Here is a 21,485-nt window from a genome sequence, read left to right on the forward strand (position 1 = left end):
GTCCATGAGGGAGCGCCTCCGCGGCCGTCCTGTGTCGCCGGTGCCGCCGTCCCCGACTGACGCCACCGCCTCCGCCGCTGCCGCTGCTAACAGCTCCAGGCTCAAAAGTATGTGCATTCCAAACTGACCCTAACTCTATGCTATTTGAGTGTCGACTGTAATTGATGATCAATGCTTCTAGATTATTGACTGTAATTGATCCATATTACATGTCCACAATCTGAGATTACAAAATATTTTAAAAGGGTAAAAAGACCCTTTATTATCTGCTCTTGGATGTAGAAGAGGGGACCACAACTTTTTTCAATTAGTATCCCTGTCTCTTATACACATCTAGATGTGTATAAGAGACAGCAGCTACAGTCACTACTAGTCGGTGTGTATAGAGGGTAGAGTCTGGTAGATTTTTAGGACATAAAACTAGTGGATCTATTGATAGTGCTGTGCACTGTGGCCTGTGCTATCAGCTACAGTCACTACTAGTTGGTGTGTATAGAGGGTACAATAATAATACATATAACGTTTTAGATGTATGAAATATTGTACTGTATAAAAGGTAAAAATGTTTTCTAATTATATATTATGGAATTTCAATTGGATGGACTGAAATTAATTGAGTGAAAATAGAATTTTTATGTAAAACTTTATATAATGTATTGACTTTCACATATCTAGTTTAATTTTAATGAAATCTTTTTGCAATAGTTTATTTTAGAGTTTTGTAAAAAAATTGCAGCTTTCTATATTATATGGCATAACATAGAAAGTTAGACTGGTTTGATCTTATACTTTTTCCAGCAAAAATATTCTTGAGTTTTATCCATGATGTTTGGGGCTTGCAGCAGTGCAGTTCACAACCAGGTGGGTGCACTTAATTGCAGGTTATTATTTATTCCTAACTTTTTGTTGCCTGTTATAAATGAAAAGTAAATTAACCTTTCGAAATCTAGCCTTGTGAACATTTCAATCTTATTTTCTGCCCATAACCAGCTGCTAGCTGCTAACTTGAGATAAATAAAATAAAATTTGATCATATCTTTATCTGTGGAAAATCTTATGTATTTTAACTAGAGGGTTACTAAAATAGCTTTAGAATAATAAAAATATTGTAATTTTTCAGGTATTGGTTCCTCTCTCCTACTTGGTGTCCCAGGCATCAGCAGGAGTATTTGCAAACACCCGATCAGTGTTAAGCAACTCGTCTGGTCATGGGAGATCAAGTAACGGCTTTAAAAGCAAGGCAACTACAGCAGAGATGCTCTCTGCTGAGTCTGCCTCTCCTACACAGCTTTCAAAGATTTTGTCTATACTGAGACCAGCACAAAACAATCCATTCTCTTCTGAAGAAAATTTGACATTGAAAACTGAACAGTCAAAATCTTTTGAAGCATTAGATGTTGAGGATGCTAATGATGTTGTTAAACATCTTATTGGGAACAACAGAGAAGAAACAATTATAAACCTTCTTGGCAATCATCTTCAAAACCCCAGGATATCCTTCAAAGCTCTACAGGCCTCATTACCCAGTGGGCCACTATCAGAAGCAGTTCAAGGCAAGTGTCAGAATAGCAAGTGCATTGCCATCTCATGCATCACTTACTCATCACCTGCCAGTAAAATTAATTTTTCTTCATTGATTTGTTTGATAGATATATTGATTATCAATATATACATATATCAATATTGGTGTAGTTTGGCAGAAGATTTTCTTTAATGCAGGTTATGCAGGTTTAATTTTCTATATATCAATATATATAGGTATTTATATCAATGAATATATTGTATGAATTTATTTATGCAAACATGTATATAACCCTTTTGCAGGATAGCATAGATAATTGCAGAAATTTAAATTTCTAAAACCAGTACAAGAAAAGTATGAACAATTATAAGATATATTTACTCGCATGTATTTTTCAAAATTTTTTATGTTAGAGGAGTATATAGGTACTGTAATTGCTTTTAATTTATTAATTTTTGTCACAAGAATGAAAAATTTCTATAGAAATCAAATTTTTATGTACAAATGTGAAGGATGACTACCTATCTAAATTCAATTTAATTTAATTTTATCATGTTACCTTGATAAATAAATAAATAGATGTTGATACATGTCTATGAAAATGCAGAAGTAGCATCAATTTTGTTGACAGAGTCAAAAGTTTCAATTACATGCTCACATTTTAATTTTTGGGCAAAGTAGAGTATGATGCTATGTTCAAAATGATGGACATAAAATTGGAGACAGAGACACAAAGCCTCATTCAAATAGTGGCCTCAAATGGGCCATGGTGAGTATATTTGGGAGGATATTTCAAGACCATATATTGTAAATTGCTTGCAAAAGTGATAACTATGACAAAAGTCACGCCAAATTCGACACATTACTTTACAGGTGGAACCAATAACTGTTTAATTACTGAATACCAGGGCTTACTAAAAGCTTTTTTAATAAGAAGTTTGAATTCAAAACTGGTAAAAACTTGAACAGTTACTTGACCAAGAATGCTCTTTCTCTGAATAAGCTGTATACGGTATATGGAATGGGAGTAAAGGCAAATCAAAATAAGGGGAATGAAGTATCAAATAAAACAAGAAATATTTGTAATTAATGTCTCACTAAACTGGAGAAAAATATGTCTAAAACCTTATGCCTTTATTTCTATGTGCAGATACTTTACATGCCATCAAGCCATTCAGGAAGAAGAGGAAGGCATCTCACTGGGCAGAAAGCTACGTGTCAACTGAAAGTTTCTTGGGTAATAAACACTCATCGGCATCATCTGGAGGAGAGATCAAACCACAGTCGGTTTCCATCCTTCTACAGAGACTGGGGGCCCTCAACAGCAGTGGACAGCCTCTACTAGCTGCTGGTATTTTTTCATTTCAGTTCTGTTTTGTTCAGTTCAGCACTGTTTTAACTCGCATAATTGATGTTGTGCTTCTGGTTCATTTGCCCATTGAGAACACGGGTTGCATTTGGAATGTGCACTATTTTCTAAATCCACCATGGTATCTACTGATAAATCTTCTGATAACATCTTCTCAAACCCAAACTACGTATGCAAAGTCCTTTTGTTATTATTTACATTCATATTTTACTTTACTATAATTTTTAGTAGTTTAAAGTTGTCAGTATTCAGCAGTTGACACGCAGCTTCTAACTGCTCCCAGAAGCTCATTGTTAAATTAGAACTGCTGCACACATATGTAATGATCTAATTATTAACATATGATGTAAGATACAATGCAGCTAATACTATATTTCAGCACTTGGACAGAATGGAGTAGGTATCCAAGTTTCAGTTGATTGTACCACACACTGTATTTAATAGCAATAGGAGAAATGATCTCGTGCAATCATGTCATAAAATCCTTTGTGCGTATTTTTAAAATTCAGTCTTGCTTTTCATTTTACAATGACAACTGTCTGCATTGCATTTATGTTTAATGTGTGTTTATTTTTCATGTCTCATGTAATACAGATATCATTGTTGTTTGTATTCAGCGCACCGCGTTCAGCTGGAGTCCACACGGACCTTCAAGACTTTACGCAGCACTGAGCAGGAAACATTCCGCCACCAGTCCATGAGGGAGCGCCTCCGCGGCCGTCCTGTGTCGCCGGTGCCGCCGTCCCCGACTGACGCCACCGCCTCCGCCGCTGCCGCTGCTAACAGCTCCAGGCTCAAAAGTATGTGCATTCCAAACTGACCCTAACTCTATGCTATTTGAGTGTCGACTGTAATTGATGATCAATGCTTCTAGATTATTGACTGTAATTGATCCATATTACATGTCCACAATCTGAGATTACAAAATATTTTAAAAGGGTAAAAAGACAGAGGCCGCCCAGCAGCAGGTGAAGGTGGCGTTTGCTGAAGGCTACCTCGCGGCTGACAGCTCAGCCAGCGGCGGCAAGAAGGAAAAGTCCCGCGCCATGCGTTGGCTGCGCAACTTCCAGCAGATGCTCGCCATTGTCGTCCTGCTGGCCGTCCTGGCCTCTGTCATGAGTGAGTCTTGAGTGCACCTACATCTTATAGTCATTCATTTTATTTTCATGATCTCTAAAAACCTCAGCTCTAGTCTAAAATTATGAAAACATCTTCTTTTAGTCTTCGTCTTCAAACTTTCTATCCTCATAATGGTGGTGCGATATAATGGACATTGAATATGTTAGATGTTGCTGAACTACAATGGCTTACTGAATTTCAAATTAATTTCATGAGTTTCTTTCATATAGTTCGTCATGGATTGAATTTCTTCTTATTTTCAAACAACTAAAGTCATATCTTGAAATTATCCCTTTGATTAATGGGAGAATTTTGTTATCAAAATATTTGTTGCTTGAGCAGGTACCATGGGTGGATCTCTATTCCGAATGAACGTCACTAACGGCAATGAAGTGCTGCCTGAAGAAATCACCGTCACCTTTGACGATGTTAGAGGAGTGAGTATTCCCGGTTCAAGCTCCAGTTAAGAACATACACTCTCAAATATTTTTTGCATCTTCAACAGTCTTAATCCTTTTTAGCTCATTTTCTCATTTATGAAAAAAAGCGCTATTGTGCTCGTTGTGTCCGTCTATCCGTGACTTTGCTTTTCCGTTGACGAGAAAATGCGCTTTCTGTCACTCACTGCAGCGAGTACTGAGTTATATTTTTTATACTACTACTCGTCGTAATATAGTGTCAACTACTCAATCTTCGTAATTGTTTCATTCTTATGGCACGCACCGAACCTGACCAGAACTTATTTAGGCTTTTCTTTGTTCACTATATTAATGCTTCGTTATCGATTACCGTTTGGTTGTTCCATGGTTTGAGCCGTGGAACAACTTAAATTCCGAATTTCTTGATTATTTTGAGAAGTGTTCTCTGCAGTTTACAAAGATTGACCGGATCAATTAATGAGTTCTCGTCTGTTCACAGGTTGAAGAAGCCAAACAAGAACTCGAGGAAATCGTGGAATTCCTCAAAAGTCCCGAGAAGTTTACTTCTCTTGGCGCTGAATTACCCAAAGGTAAACAATATTCAATTAGCAATACAATTTTTATTTTTCATTTCGCTTCTTCACGGTTTCTAGCTTTCATTTTATTTAATGATCCAAACGTTTTGGATTGGCAATTCTTTGCTTAATGCCACAATCCAAGCACAATACCGAGTTTAATTTGTGGCAGGCGTGCTTCTGGTGGGACCTCCGGGCACAGGAAAGACTCTGCTGGCCCGCGCCGTGGCCGGGGAGGCGGGTGTTCCCTTCTTCCACGCTGCCGGGCCCGAGTTCGACGAGATTCTTGTGGGCCAGGGAGCTCGCCGCGTCCGTGATCTGTTCAGTGAGTTCGGTCACGGGGTTTGGGTTGCACGCCTGGATATTTGTGCTGGAAAACTTCTTTTTTCGTCATGAATATAATTGAAGTCTTCTCATTTTGTTTCGTTATGATAACAATAAAAAATGTTTGCTTCATTTGGTTCGTTGAAGTCAATAAACTTCACTTCGGTTATTTTGTTGTGGTGATAAATTAATTGTTAAATTGGATTCATTAAGTAAAAGTCTGGATATTGTAATTCTACATTGTACCTTTAAGCTTGGAATTGCTATTCTATCTTTTTGGATCCGTTCTGTGAGACTGGCATAAAAATTGTGTTTATGAGGTGGCGTATTGTTGATTAGCAATATACAGAGAAATTAATGGGAGTTGGAGTGTAATAATAATGCTGGCTTTTAGGTAAAAAGATGTAAATCTTAATCACGTTTGTAACGTTTCGTGAAGCAGTGGCTAATGTGGCCGCCTTTCATCATAAGGATCTAAACTCATGCTCAGTTATCCTCAAGGCCGCAATATTTTTACCGTGTCGAGTGAGAAAAGGGTGAGTACTGTGACATTTAGCAATTTATATTGGATATATATTTCCATTTTCACTAATGCTTGTGTAATTGACATCAGGAGCTGCCAAAAGTCGAGCTCCGTGCGTGATTTTCATAGACGAGATTGACAGCGTTGGAGCTAAACGAACGAACTCTGTTCTTCATCCCTACGCCAACCAGACCATTAACCAGCTGCTCGCTGAGATGGATGGCTTCCACAAGAACGAAGGCGTCATCGTGCTCGGCGCCACCAACAGGAGGGATGACCTCGATAAGGCGCTCCTCAGGCCTGGTAGATTCGATGTTGAAGTGCAGGTAACTCCCACTATATTTTTCCTATGTACAATCTGGTATTCTGTGCTCCCAAGTCTCTTTTGTTGGAGTGGAATTTTTTAAGTATTCGACAATTTTTAGTTCCATTTCTTACAAACAATACAAGTATTGCATCCGACTCTCGATATGATATGAATGATGTTTGACCGACTTTTAAATGCAGTTTTTAATGATATTAAATGGATATGTTTTTACTCTTAGGTCCCTATTCCGGATCTTGCGGGACGTCGGGAAATTTTCCAGTATTATTTGGGGAAGGTAAAGATTGGGGGCGACGTGGAACTGGAAGTCTTATCTAGAGGCACGACTGGTTTTACTGGTGAGATGACCTGTTCATGGTTAATGCATTTTGCGTATTTCAAATTTACTTGGGAAAGTGCGCATAACACTTGCATAGTTGCATTATTTATTGGTACTTCATTACACGAAAAAGGGCCTGTATATGTCATCGTGAAGAAACCACCAGCATTATTGTTGAATTTCATAACATGGAACATACAAATCTATGTATGATCGCTCACTACTGATATGAGATTTTTAAAGGCTATTTGCTTGAATGAATATTACACAGCGTATATTAAACATTTGCTGTCCACGGAATCATGTAATAATGTAAATTATATTACAGGAGCTGACATCAAGAACGTGGTGAACCAGGCTGCCCTGCGCGCTGCAGCAGACATGGTAGAGGCCGTGACAATGAAGCATCTCGAAGCAGCCAGAGACAAAGTTCTCATGGGTTAGTATCCAATTATATCGAATTTCTACCTCGTCCTCTGTTCCCATTTTGTTTTTTTCCCTGGCAATAACTTGACTGTTCTTAATAATATCTTTGAATTGATAAGAACTTTTCTAGCCGACTGCATTTTGGTCTGGGTTTATTCGCGGTATTTTCCATCATGCGTGTAAAAATAAGCTTGCCATTAAATTACACATTTTGCTGTAAGATGAATATTTAATATTTTTCAATTCTCTAAATGCCTCACATGGGTGAATTGTTCACTTAATTGTTGTTAGTTGGTCCTCGATTTCGGCTTATTCATAAGTTAAATATGTTTGTGTTCAGGCCCTGAAAAGAAGTCACGTATTCCTGACGAGGAAGTCAACTTGGTGACGGCTTACCACGAGGGCGGCCACACGCTCGTCGCTCACTACACCAAGCACTGCCACCCTCTGCATAAAGTTACCATCATCCCTAGAGGGCCCTCTCTTGGACACGTAAGTTACCCCTGAAATGGAAAGCTTTTTCTAATAGAATATTGCTGAAATATTTAGGCTCGTTGAGATTTGTCTTCTCTGTGAGCACCCTATAATAAGGTTCATTTAAAGTTGGAGTGGACATGGGGGAACAACTAGTATGAACTAATGTCTTCTGACACTAGCTCACAATGATGTATGCGATTAGCGTTTAATTTAAAACTTCTTGATTATGAGAGGTACTTTTCTTGGTGAAATACGCTTGTTGACTTCAATATTTTCAGGAATTATCTTGTATCATTTTCCCTTAGTATAATTTATTTTGTACATTTCAAAACCTACAAACAAGTAGCCCTCGAGAATTTTTGTTTGAAGTCAATATTAGGCTAAGAGTAAACAGAATTTGTTTCTCTATTTTCTAACGCGACTTTTTTCGCGCATACTGAAATATTTCGCTATTTTAGCATTCATGATGTGCAATTATTATGTTATTTGTGCAGACCGCGTACATCCCGGCAAAGGAGCAATACAATGTAACGCGCGCCCAGATGCTGGCGACGCTCGACTCGCTCATGGGGGGCAGGGCGGCGGAGGAGCTCATCTTCGGCTCTGAAATGATAACTTCAGGAGCTTCTTCTGATCTCAAGGTTACTGCACCGCACGTACCATGAATAATACCTGAAACATAAATGGGCACTAAATGTATGGGGATCAGTAGGAAAATATTTGTCTATGAATTTAAAAAAGCGATAATTGCGCTTCTACGAAATAAATCTATATTTACACCTTTCTTTGGCTACAACTAAGTCAGTAAGCTTCACGATACTATCCAATATTAGCAAGAAAATAATTTCTTCTTGTAAATGTGCATAATTGTTTTGTGCAGCAAGCGACGTCCGTGGCGACACATATGGTCAAGGATTTAGGCATGAGCGACCGCGTGGGCCTGCGCACGTTTGAGGACAATTCAGGACAGCTGATCGGCAGCGGCGACTCCCTGAGCACCTCGACCAAAGAGGCCATCGATGCTGAGATAAAGAGGCTTCTGCAGGTACGTGTCTTGCTCGGATCTTAAGGCGATGCTGCTGCCCTCGTTATTCTTAGCTGTTTTTGTAGTTATTTAAAGCTTTTTTTTACTGTTCTCAAGTGTTTTACGAACTATTTGCTAAATTTTATAAAGTTTTCTTCACGATAATGAAAGATCGGCATATGGGACCTCATATTTCAAAGTGACCTATAGCGCGTGACGTGCATGTTTACACAAAGCCTAGGCTTTCTCTTGTACTTTAAAACGTATTCTAACGCTAGGAAAAATGCCTTGAAAAATTCGTCACTAAATTAATTTGTGTTTGCTTACTGATTTCCAAGCTTACTGAGTGGAATTTTTTTGCTCGAAAGTAAACTTTATTTCCACTATCAGCTCTCCTGGGATTTTCTTTGCATTGATCTGTAATTCAATGGTTAAGATTTTTCATACATTGACCCTGAATTGATGATCAGCATATTCTCCTCCTTAATATTTTTTCTTAATTTTGAAAAAAAAATATTATTTGTAGTTTCTTCAGTCTCCCTTTTTCCGACCCACCATACATTATTCTACCTCTAGAAGTGAATATCAACCGTTAAGACAACCTCGTTTTCTGAATTGTGCATATAATTCCACCATTCCAACCGCAAATCACGATCATCTGTATCAATTTGGCTCAGGAATCATACGAACGCGCCAGGACGATTCTTCGCACGCACGCTAAAGAGCACAAAGCCCTGGCTGAAGCGCTGCTCAAGTATGAAACCCTCGATGCTGACGACATCAAAGCTATCCTCGATGGCAGGAGTGTCAGCAAGGACACCTGAGAGTGTTTGCTTTATAGATATCTGACGATACTGGACGGTGTCAATATCTTCGATAGCTAGCCTTTATCTTGAGGTAGTATATCTCATGATTTTTTTCTTCAATTTTGATCTGTATTATCGTTGTCAGTTGCAGTCTATTGAAATTTGTCGCATAAAAGCAAGGAGGTGTATATATTTATATTCCAATCGGTTTGTTCGCATTAAGACACAAGTGTGAATTGGATTTTTTGCTGTAACTAATCTATGATGAATGCCTTCGTAGGTTTTGGTAGCTTTACTGCTAAAATTTCCGTTCTGAAGCAGATTCGGATGATCTTCAAGAAATTTATTTATAAAAAAGTCTTCGAATCTTGTTATATGAACCTTAATACTGTTGTGTATCTTTGACGAGATTTTTTTAATTTCAAAAGTATGTGTATTCAACCGTGTACTTACGACCGTCAATTTTAATTTCCCTAATCAAGGAAAATGTTGCAGTAAATTCAATTTTATCGAGAATTCCTTTCCCGGGGAAAATGTTGAATTAATGAATTTAGTACAATATTATTACTGACTATAATCTGTGTTTCAAACCACGGGGCTTGCATCTAATTTTCCCACAGAATCGAAGACGGGAATTAACAGTGATCAGATGAGATGGAACAGAGCACGTAGCTCACAATTAAGAGTGCTCATCCATTGACGAGCGCAGTAAACGTGTGCTCCGCCTTACAGTTCATCTTCAGCCAACAATCCTAATCGTTCGAGTTTGGGAACTTTTTGCCGAATGAAAGTTTTGTTCTAATTGAGAATGTTGAAGTAACTCAAACGACGTTGTTGTTCAACTCTTCCTGTGCATTAAATTTCACCAAAATTTCAACATAAAAATCATTCCTAGTACTTGATTCAGCAATGGACATTACCCCTATTGGTCTGACTTATTCTATGGTTTATTCGTCGTTCAAATTTGGCCTAGTGTTGCTAATACACCAACAGCGAAATGTGCCCCAGGCTTCTCAGTCTTACTCAAGATGAATGGATATGACTTACGCTATTTCAAAAATATGATCACGGCACAATTATGGATTGAAATGTAGTGATGGAGCTTTCTTTCAACTCCATGGAGGTCATTAATATGGTTCATTATATATGGAGACGACTCGACTGGACGTGCTCGTATATTTCAACACTAAATGAGCATAATACTGGCTTCGGTATTTTACGTATAACCTATACTCCTATAGTAACCATTTAAGAATACTTTCGATGCTGAAAAATGTAAATATTGTGAAGGATATGAAGTATGCCAAGTGGCAAAATAAACCAAATTGAACTCGCTATTTTATTAGCGTGGACCACAGTACACTCATATCCTTTCCATTCCCAGCTTCTACTTCTTGGCTTTCTTCTTCGTCTGAAAAGAGATGAAATTAACAGATTAATACGACATGCAAGTTACGTTCTTCCCGCAATTTTGTAAACGCAAGATGCACTGTGGTTCCCAACAGAATGAGATAACACTTTGGTCTATTAAATGTACATTATCACACGTTGGTAACGTGAATAGATGCTGAACGTAAGTTGGTACGATGACAAAATTGAAGCAGAGCCGTACCAACACTAATAGAAGATGATTTGATTTTAACAAAATAACCATGCTCATATGACAAGCATTGGTATGGTCTTTTGTTGCTTCGAATTTCAACCAAGCTGACACCAAATGTGATAGAAAGACAACGCATGCCAACCAGCATGATTATAAGTTTGGTGTTCAAAGAACAAATTTATTTATGCGGATTTCTTTCCCAACCCGTTTTAAACCGTTCCGAGTGGAAATACAGAAATTCTATGCCCAGAAAAAATCTACAACATTCCGCAGCAGCAGCTGCAGTAACCCAGCCTTTCCCCATCCTCAAAACGAACCCTAGCACCTGCGCTCGACTGAGCCGGCGCGTCTCAGTGACGACGTTTTTGTCCCGCTGATGACCCATTTCTTCTCACCGGTCCCAGATCCTCTTCTTCCTCCTCGATATCATCTTCTTCTGGCTCCATCATACCATCTTCATCCTCATCGTCATCAGGGTGTACGCTGCTCTCTGTCGCATGCGTCCCAGAGATATAGACGGGACCTGAACCATGCGTTAGGCGGAACGTCACCACTTGGTCGGTGAGGAGCAACTGCAACAACATATGAGTAAGGCACCAAGTTCCGCGAACGCACTTAAAACTCAACACTGGTGAGATAAATGCGAGGCAGGTATAAAAGCTTTTTTTATTTGAAATTATTTGCAACAGTAATGCAGTAATTGCGCAGACATACCTCAGTAGGGACGGTGGTGACACCTTTACTGGCAAAAACGGGTACTTTGATCTTCTTGTTACCATAGCCAGTGGCTTCCATTTCCACAACCTGCACCTCATCTTCCTTGCAGCCTGGTCCTACCACCGCCTGAAATACCATCATACTAGAAAATCACTTCCGTGATTCAAGCAAGAAACTTATTATCACACACTCACCGTTGAGAGGTTTATTAGCAGTTATTGACATGGATTCTTATCTCACCATACTTAGGATTATAATTACTTACAATCGACATTAAGTTTATTAATATAACTAAAATAAATCAAAGGAAGTAATACAGGTCAAACCATTGATGAATTGCGCAGGTCTCAGCCATCAGATAAAACCTATTTTCCATCATTCATTTCCCCAACGCAAGTGGCTGGACTAGAATGCCAAGATTGAATTGTTCATCAAATTTATTGCATAACTTATGATTACAACTAAGAAAACAAGAAATATAATAACATTTTGATGATAAAGACCGAAACCTGACATTTTGATGATAAAGACCCAAACCTAACATTTTGATGATAAAGACAAAATAATTGGGGAGAAACTGACCTGCCTCACAGCCAGTGTGTGGTTGACCATGATCATGTCATCTGTGTTCTCCGTTGTCAGGCCATCCCATTTCTGTTCTTTGTGATCGGCATCAAGAGTGATGGCTGCAAAAATGAAACAAATTTTTCATTAAACGTTCATTTCAAGGGAAATTGATACATTCTTAATGAGAGATCTCATTGAAGTGCAACACAACCAAAATTCAAATAAATAACAAAAAATTCCATGGGTGCCATTAATCAACATGATAAAATAAATTATTAATGACTAAATAGTCACCACCTAAAAAGTGTATTTTGAACATAAAGAATTCATTATTATAGCATAAATATATATACATATTCCTGCCTTGTAATATAACAAATTCAACATTTATGTGTGCAAGTTACCACATATGGTCACATAAGAAATCTCCCCCTCTCAAAAAAATGCCCATCATGTCCCTTGCTTTATTTTTGAGGCAACATTTCTAATGCCTCTCTCCATTGCCAATCATCTGCCAAACATTCATACATAAAACATTATTCCATACCATTCCCAAGAATTAAAACAGAAGCATTTAAACTAAAATTGTTGCTTGATAAAATTGATGCTCTTTCCATATATATTTCATGAAAGATACAGTAGCAGCATTGATTCAATAATTGTAACCTAATCAAATATAAGTTCATTTCCTTTTACATTTGCAAGTTAAAAACTGTTAAATTTATACAATATAAATTGAAACTGTGACAATTCTTTAAAGAATTTAACCACAATTTACAGTTTAATATGCTAAATCTTAAAAAATTCTTGCTACTTCTGGCTGCACAAATTTAAATCGATGCAGATTTCAATGCATACCTGTAGAGGGTTTAATGAAGTAATATTAGGTAATAATATGCATTTTAAAATTACTTTTTCAGGAGAACATTCTAAAGAATCCAGTGTCTCCAATATTACACATGTACAATGAATTTCAAATTTCATTATCAAATATTAAAAAAAGTAATTTTTAAATTTTATCATCATTTTTTTAAATTAAATTTTGCAAAATTATTTATTTTATCGATTGAATCATGCATTGTCTCCGACTTTACGCAAGTTTGCAGAATTTCAGATTGATTAGAAAGATAGAAGTGTGTTAAATATTGATTATAAGATTTGTAGCCAACAGACAACAAGAAGTGAAGTTAAAGAGAAGTGTTACAATAATTAATGAATAAAATTAGGATCGTTTATAATAAATTACAAATATCATATATATATCATTGATGGTAATGAACAGTTGTGACATATGGAGAAATATCAAGAAGTAATAGAAATATCCTATTACCATGTCAAAGCTCAATTTGAGTTATTACATATGCTCTAAGCCTCTAAATGACAGTGCTGGCCCATTGCACCACCTACTACAAGTAGAATGAATGTGATCTAATGAAGGGAGAATTTCCCCACATCAACTCCAATGCCTGGCATTAGAAATAGGTGTGTGGAGATTAAGGTCAACATTTGCATTGGTCACCCATGCAGCTCATAGTCATATCAACAAGGTCAGCACACCTCCCAGAAGACAAAATATAATGAAAAATAGAAGCATTCTCAGACACTCCAGTCAAATAAATTAATGGATAGACAGCATAGCACAGAAACTGGTATATATGTTTAGTGCTCATTGATTAATTTCCCTGCATCATAAGAAAACAATTTCTTGTCATCCACTGTCCCTCAGCCTCCAGATGCACCTTACAGCAAACCTGAAGGGGAGCGTCTTGGTAAAAAAAAAAAAACTTCTTGACTTACAGACAGATCACTTTGAAACTTGGTACTCCTGTGTAAAACAGAAATTCAAGACTTTTTGTTATTGTAAATTCTTTTTAATTAAAGAAAACATTAAATTCATAGGTAATGGCCAAAAAGGGGGTACTGTGGAAATCTATCTGCTCCTAGGATTTCCCAAGCTACAACATTGGGATACATATCATTCGATGCAAAAAGACCATATCTAGCAATTTGTCATAGCTTTTTCAAAATTCTTGTTTTGTGGGTGGGGAGGGGGAATTTTTTGTCTGGGGGGAGAAATATTTCAAACTTTAACCTTTCTGGCCATTAAAATATTAGATTCAGATCAAAGTATATTACCATGAACCAAATTTGATCATGCACATTAATTACTAAATTAGTTTAACATGGCAGAATTTGCTGATTTAAATGCTGCGTTAATAACCAGAGACTTCATTGATTTAACTTATCAGAGAGTCTGATAAGACAGGAAATCAAAAAGCATATTTCAGGAAGTAGTTTTAGTATATTAACAGCCATTTCAAATGCAACAACCATTCATTTTCAAGTTACAATAAGCATCAAACATTGAAATTTTGGTGTAAATAAGTACATAATATACATAAATATGATATAATACAGTACAAATTTGAACTATATCTCAAAGTTCAGACAAATCTGGTAAAAAGAAGACAGACAGCTGGCATCCAATCCACAGAGACAAAGAGGTCATCCATTGTCAGTAGATTGATATCAGGCCACTGCTTAATGATAATGCTGGTAGGTTCTTCCAGCACAATGTGTGTTGAACAGGAGCATATTGCCCCTCTTGCTTAATCTTAGATTATTAGTTTTACTTTTCATTTATGGCACTTTGGTGTATTGATTACTTTAGGTTATGCTTCCTAATATGGTTTGCTCTTTCTATCTAATTTAGGGCTTTTGTGACCATTATTAGTGATGAATGTTTTCTTCCCTTCTATTTATTTCAGATGTATTATTGTTCTCCATCAATAAATTACTAGTTAGAGCATGCAACTTGATGCAATGTCTGAAAAGTTCAATTGCTTCTGCCTTATCATCATGTTTGAAGTGTACCATCAAACGGGGTAAAAAGGGACGGTTTTTAGCGCTTTTTGTTTACTTCTTACCATGAAACGTTTCAAAAACAAGTTTAGGCTCATTTCATAGCTCTTTGCAAGGGCTATCGAATGGCATCTTCAAAAAAATTCCATATGCTATTTGTAAGGCACTAGACGCAATATAAAAGGCTCCTGAATTAATCTTGAAATGGGGTAAAAAGGGACACTTGAAATAAAACTCAATTTCAAACATTTGAAGCATGTGTCCAAGGTTGCTCTCAAGACATTGAACTCATTATATTAAGCTCTACCTGAGGATCGGGTTCTTCAACTAAGGTAGTGAGGATAAGTAAGACACAAATCCAGATAATGTATCTTGTATTAGGGTGGTAATACAGTTGCGATACAGAGGAATAAGCTACGGCATTGACCGTAAGGTCGGAGAACACTACCGACACACTATATTGCGGAGTGCTCATCAGCTACTGGAGGGGTTTGCTTAAGGTTGCTAGCCCTTTTATTACCTTTGCTTCCGCCCACTACTGAGGTCTTGATCGCGTGATCATCACGTGTCTATCAGATGTTGATAGGCTTAATAGCTAACTAGGTTAGCTCAATAGCTAACTAGGTCTGTTGGTAAACACATTAGGACTTGTTTCCACAACCTAGTCTCAGACACATGCAGAGTGTACTCATCTATTACTAACAATACTCTGAAGTCCTCCTCTTTCATTGTAGATGATGTAGATGTAAAATAAATGACATTTTCTATGATTTTTACTTGTTTTTCCTTTATTGATATATTACCATATTCATTAACCCATTAAAGCCTATTGGCAACTTTAGTTGCCACCTGAAAAAATGGTTGTATTATTCATAATATAAAGAAAATTTCTGTTTTATAGTTCTACACCGCATCATACATGTTCCATGCGATTACTGAACAAGAATTGTTCACCTCGGTTGCTCACCCTTCAGTCAGTTGACCTTTCAACTGCAGGCAGTCACTGTGTTTTTGATCAGGCCTGTACCGGCCCACAGAAAAGGCTTTGTTCAAATTGTTTGAAGTCAATATTTTATAATTTTATGCATTGAAATGATGGATTAGGAGCCTAGTAATCAGACAAAATTCATAAATGGCATTAAACATTAACATTAAAGACAATATAAGCTAAATCATATATAGTGGCAACTGAAGTTGCCACTCGGCATTCGTGACATGCAAACTGTATTTTTGCATGAATGCGGAGATAAAAGGCTACCTCATGTTCCACATGTATTATAACAAAATAAGTTAACATCCAGTTGATAGATATTTTAATGAAGTTTGATTGTTATATTTATAACATATATCTACATATATTCATATGCAAGTGAACTTTATCAGAAGTTTACGATATATTGGTAGACTAGGACAAAAATGACAATGAAGTTTTATTTGCAATTTATCATCCAAGGAAAATACTCGTACGGAATCATACATGGATTCGGATGATTTTGACGATAAGGTTGCCTGTAAACCTGATAATTTTCCCAGATATGTATTGATGAGTCATGTTGTCAAGATGATAACGAACAAAAGGAAAACCACCTTCAAAGATGCAAAACTTAATTGTTTATAAATAGAGCAAAGATGACGTGACTTCGTCAATACCGCACTTTGTGAAGATCCGACATGCTATCCAGTACTCTCTGACTGAGAAAAGTACCTTGTTACACGCAATGAATTACTTTTGTACTAACTAATGGATAAATCATTTATGTGAACAGAGCAAATTATATGCTAAGCAACAAAATCTGCAGTGTAATGAGATCAGTTTTGCTAGCATGGGAGTATTTCTGCCCGTATTGCTTCTCTCTCAAAAAACTAAACTGCCTCATAGAAGGCTCTACTAGTATGATTTGTTTCACCAACAATTAGAAACTTATCGGATCCAAAATTTCCTTCAAAAATTGTGGTGGTCCCTTTTCTGGGCTACCACCATAGTTAGTGCCCGAGCTGTAAATTCCTGGAGACCCTTCAATACATGCAGTAACAAAATTCGGCTTCAATGGGTTAATTACCGCATTATTAATGTGATATTACTGTATCCATGGACATGCCATTGAGCATTAACAAGAACCTTATCCACTGCAAGCTTCATATCAGCAGCCATGTAGCATTTCTTCTGTATCTGTAAGCTTACAGGATGGTTTGTAATTTCGCACAATTTCAATCGAGTCTAGTGATTTCACTATAACAAAAAGATTGTGAAAAACATACCCGAAACAGAAAATAATGTTTTAGGGACAACCATCATATGTTTTGAAGAAATAAATCATAGTTTAGGTCAATTACTTTTCATTCTATGATGCATGGTGAACAATTCTATATATAGCATTCTATGTACAATTTTGTGACAACCAATGATGCACTAATTTTTTGATAAGTGAATTTTTTTTGCCAAGCGAGGTAAATGTAATCAAAATTCTTTGTTGTTAATCAATTTTTTTGTTAACTGGAGCCTTTGCTAACGGAGGTTCTACTGTAAATGTATTTTTAAGGGTGTCCCTAATTACCCCGGCGGGGTGTCCCTTTTTACCCCATCGTGCAGAAATGGCTGCCATTTTTTTTGGAATGAGATAGGCAAATTCTGTATTACGTTTTCAAGCCAACACCTGGTTGCAACTTTTATGTAAGTAAAATTTTTCAATACGTTGAATATATGTATATATATTTTTTTTTTGCTCCAGACCTTGGCAGAGGTACTTTTCCAAAATCGCACTTTTCACACTTTTTTAGCAATTTTCAGAGATAGTAAATGTTTGATTTCTTGACTAGCTTAATACATAATAGATAGTAAAAATGTTGAAGTTTATGCCACTATTTTTAGTTTTGCAATATTTTGATCAGTTTAGCTGCTACTACATTTCTACGAAATGTGTGACGCGCGTCCCTATTTACCCTGCCCATCCCTTTTTACCCCGTTTGATGGTAGCATGCACCATTAAAAGTTTCAGTTAAGTTTAGTAAGCACACCACTTATCATGCTTAGAGTGATCCATGTCTGCACCTTATTGCTTGTCCCACCTGCACCCATTGCCTGAAGATCATTCAAACTGGAAGTCATTGTCAACCCATTCCTGCTTGCTGTGCAACGTAGCTGCTCCTTAAGGGTGAGTTGGTAAGACTTGATCAACTCAAGCATCAGTATATCTGTCCTATTCAATCTAATGCATTTGATTTACTACAATAATTCTTGATTATTACTTTGTTACCTGTTTAATGTCACCTTGTTCCTATTCTGAATTGCTTTATTCACTTACCTGAATGCTTTTACATTGAATTTGAATCATTACAGCTATTAGATCTCATATCAAGTGTTTTCCTAACAGAGCTGACTACGTATCATTGCAGTTCATGAGCAATTCTGTAGCCACTTCATTTTGATACACTGGTTTTAACCCAATATTTGCAAGCCACTGGGAATACCTGCCTGATGTCAACTCTTAGTTACAACTGGTTTTGACCTTCTGACAATCAGGGATGTAATTGGCCAGTTGTGCAACCCACTAGCAATGTTATCGTATTGATTTCATTATTGGCAGATAGTGTTGTTGCCAGGAGGCTTTTGTGGCTTGTGTAGCACAGCCTATCTGTGCTTATTTATCCTTATTTGTCTTTAGCCTTGCCTTGTCTCATCAACTATAAAACTGGGGCCAATGAATGACACTCAGCTGTGTAACAGAGCGGTCTGACAATCCTGACCACTTGTGCTTAGCCATGCTGGTTAGTGAATGTTCACCCTTTATATATATGTTTTGTTTGCATTTTAATTAACTTGTGTTTTCTGTAAACAAGGCATTGGTTCTTGATTTATTATATGTTTCTTTGATTCATTGCATTCACAACTGCATTTTCTCATGATTCCCATTTTAAACAAATAGTCAACTATACTTACTTAATAGCCTTTCATTGTATTCTCAACTGTTTTCACCTTGCAAACCCTTTTGGTTCTTTGGTTTTACTCAACTTGCTTTGATTCCATTTAATTATGACTATAGCCCTTGCTTGTTTTGTTAAGGTTAACTGATAAGTCACAGCTCTCAAGTTATACATCCTTTGCTATTTTATGAATCTCTTAATCATTTTATTAATCATAATAGTGAGAACATCAAAAAATGTGTCAAAGTTGATAGTTGACCTTGCTCTACCAAATAGTGATAAACTGTTCGTGTAGAAAGAATATTATGATTTGAGACTTTTAAATGGATCTGTGAATATATTAGGAATTCTTTAAGTAAACTTTTATTTGCTGATTTCAAGTGGTAAATAAATAAATAGATGATTAGGTTAAGCAACAGTTTTAGACACATAAAAAATAATTCTGACACAGTTTGGAATTTGACACACACAGCTCATTCTGAGCTGTGTCCAAAAATTAAAATTTTCTTAATTAAAAGCTTAATAGCTCTTAATTAAAAGCTTAATTAAAAAATGAAAATTTTTGGGGTAAACGCGGGTTAAACACGTTTGGGGTAAAGTGTAGGGTAAACACGGTATATTCCAACACATTAAGGATGTAGCAAAAACTGAATGGCTAAAAAAATCACCGTATGCGCAACTTGAGTTCTGTTTGCCTTACGTCACTCTAAAAACACCGCACTACGCGCCAACAACAATGAAACGTCACAAACTGTTGCCATATTTATTTAAAAGCCTTTAGAATGCAAACCTACCAAATCCATACATTCTGATGCTGTGACTAAATTAGGCATTTTGCGAGACTAATTTTGGCTGCGCTTCAAACTCTACTTATTCGTAATTCCGACCCTCTTGCATAGTGGTGAACCAGTGATTTTTTAGAATCGGTTCATTTTTAATTTCCACATTTAATCAAGATTTTAACAGATTTCTTATGTATGATAGTTCTGGTATCCAAGATACTTTACTGGTCTACTTATGCCATGGGACTAAAAAATGAACTTGAGGAAGAGTCTAAAAAACTCTCTGCTTTGCCACTATGCCCTCTTGTGTTCGAATTCCGATTGGCCCATAGTGTCAAAGCAGAGTTTTTTAGACACTCCCTCGAGTTCATTTTTGAGTCTATAAGTAGACCAGTTAAGTATCATGGATACCAGCATAATCACACATAAGAAGTTGGTTTAAATCTTGAGAAAATTAGGAAATTAAAAATGAACTGATTCTAAAAAATCTCCAGTCTGTCACTATGCCAATTGCTGTGTGAGCTGTATTGGAATACAATACAGCTCAAAATTAGAACACTATTGAAAATTGAACACTACTTAATTAGGCTTTTAATTAAGAGCCATTAAGCTTTTAATTAAGAAAATTTCAATTTTTTAAAATCACACACAACTCAGAATGAGCTGTGTGTGTCTAATTCTAAGCTGTGTCGGAATTAGTGTTTATCATGTGTCTAAAACCGTCTCTCAACTTAATCATCATCTAGGGTAAACGCGGTATATTCCGACACATTAAGGACGCATCGAGAAATGAAAAACTATAAAAAAAATGTGTGCGTTACGTAAGTTCTGTTGCTGTCTCTTATACACATCTAGATGTGTNCTATGCATAGCGGCAAAGCAGAGTTTTTTAGACACTCCCTCAAGTTCATTTTTGAGTCCTATAAGTAGACTAGTAAAGTATCATGGATACCAGCATTATCATACCTAGGAAATTAGTTTAAATCTTGAGTAAATGAGAAAATTAAAAATTAACTGATTCTAAAAAATCTCTGGTTTGTCACTAAGTTTGTAATTTTGTATGTTAATGTTGTTATCTTTTATATGTTAATGCTGGTTTCTGTGTTACTTCCTAGGCTACCTACTTAAAAGACTAGAACTCGTGTATGAAGGCTAAAAAGGCTCTTATTTGCCACCAAGTTGGGCAGTAACTACCTAGCTGACACAAACCCAACTTCCATCAACTCAAAATTTTGACAAACCCACATAGTAACCGATTTTATTGATAAATGACGGATAGACTTACCCCAAAAATATGACTTTTCTGCAGAAGTTGTCATTGTAGCTAATTAAATACTTATATATCGATAATCAAACTGTATTTCAACCTAAGCGATGCCTTAAAAACCTGTATCAAGATCTTGAAGTCACACGTGGAAAGGCGGGCGGCGTCAGAACAAAACTAAGATCGGAAGCTAAATGTAATGAAGCGGCAGATCTCCTCTGTAAACACGATCTTGAAAATTTTAATTTATGTTACAAATTACAAATTTTTTCAAGAGTTTTTAGCAATCAATATCTAAAATCATAATGATAAAAAATATTGGTTTATTTTATTAGGAAGAACGATAGTACACCGCATTTAAAGTTTCAAATAAGATACACTATATGAGGAACAAAACTTCGGGTTTAGTAAATTAAAAATTTAATTAACGTATATTCAGATGTATTCAATTCTCACCCGTTTAAGTAAAAATTAAACACTGCAACAGAAAATGAACAAAATAATACTATGATATACTACTATACTATAATATACTAAAACT

General features: G+C 36.5%; 2 protein-coding genes across 4 annotated transcripts; one reads left to right on the forward strand and one right to left on the reverse strand.

The window, feature by feature from the left end:
- Positions 1 to 692: 692 nt before the first annotated feature.
- LOC108681506 (ATP-dependent zinc metalloprotease YME1L) lies at positions 693 to 10,585 on the forward strand. Its single transcript, XM_018170541.2, has 15 exons — positions 693 to 861; positions 1,121 to 1,553; positions 2,673 to 2,873; positions 3,509 to 3,691; positions 3,843 to 4,010; positions 4,353 to 4,447; positions 4,929 to 5,019; positions 5,177 to 5,329; positions 5,942 to 6,177; positions 6,397 to 6,514; positions 6,824 to 6,934; positions 7,262 to 7,413; positions 7,893 to 8,039; positions 8,279 to 8,443; positions 9,100 to 10,585. Exons 1-15 carry the CDS (start codon positions 823 to 825, stop codon positions 9,244 to 9,246), a joined length of 2,439 nt encoding a protein of 812 aa, XP_018026030.1. The 5' UTR covers positions 693 to 822; the 3' UTR covers positions 9,247 to 10,585.
- On the reverse strand, positions 10,554 to 21,143 carry LOC108681509 (nucleoplasmin-like protein ANO39). Of its 3 annotated transcripts, none has more exons than XM_018170549.2 (5): positions 20,966 to 21,143; positions 12,131 to 12,234; positions 11,546 to 11,674; positions 11,227 to 11,403; positions 10,554 to 10,639 (listed from the first exon to the last, which is right to left on the reverse strand). In XM_018170549.2, the coding sequence occupies exons 1-5, from the start codon at positions 20,997 to 20,999 to the stop codon at positions 10,616 to 10,618; spliced, it is 468 nt and encodes a 155-aa protein (XP_018026038.1). In that variant the 5' UTR covers positions 21,000 to 21,143; the 3' UTR covers positions 10,554 to 10,615. The 3 variants fall into 3 exon arrangements, with proteins under 3 accessions (XP_018026038.1, XP_018026037.1, XP_018026036.1); XM_018170548.2 differs by having other exon boundaries at positions 11,157 to 11,403; XM_018170547.2 differs by having other exon boundaries at positions 11,149 to 11,403.
- Positions 21,144 to 21,485: the final 342 nt, after the last annotated feature.

The sequence above is a fragment of the Hyalella azteca genome, unplaced genomic scaffold (assembly GCF_000764305.2).
Source record: "Hyalella azteca isolate HAZT.00-mixed unplaced genomic scaffold, Hazt_2.0.2 contig264, whole genome shotgun sequence".
NCBI lineage: Eukaryota > Metazoa > Arthropoda > Malacostraca > Amphipoda > Hyalellidae > Hyalella > Hyalella azteca.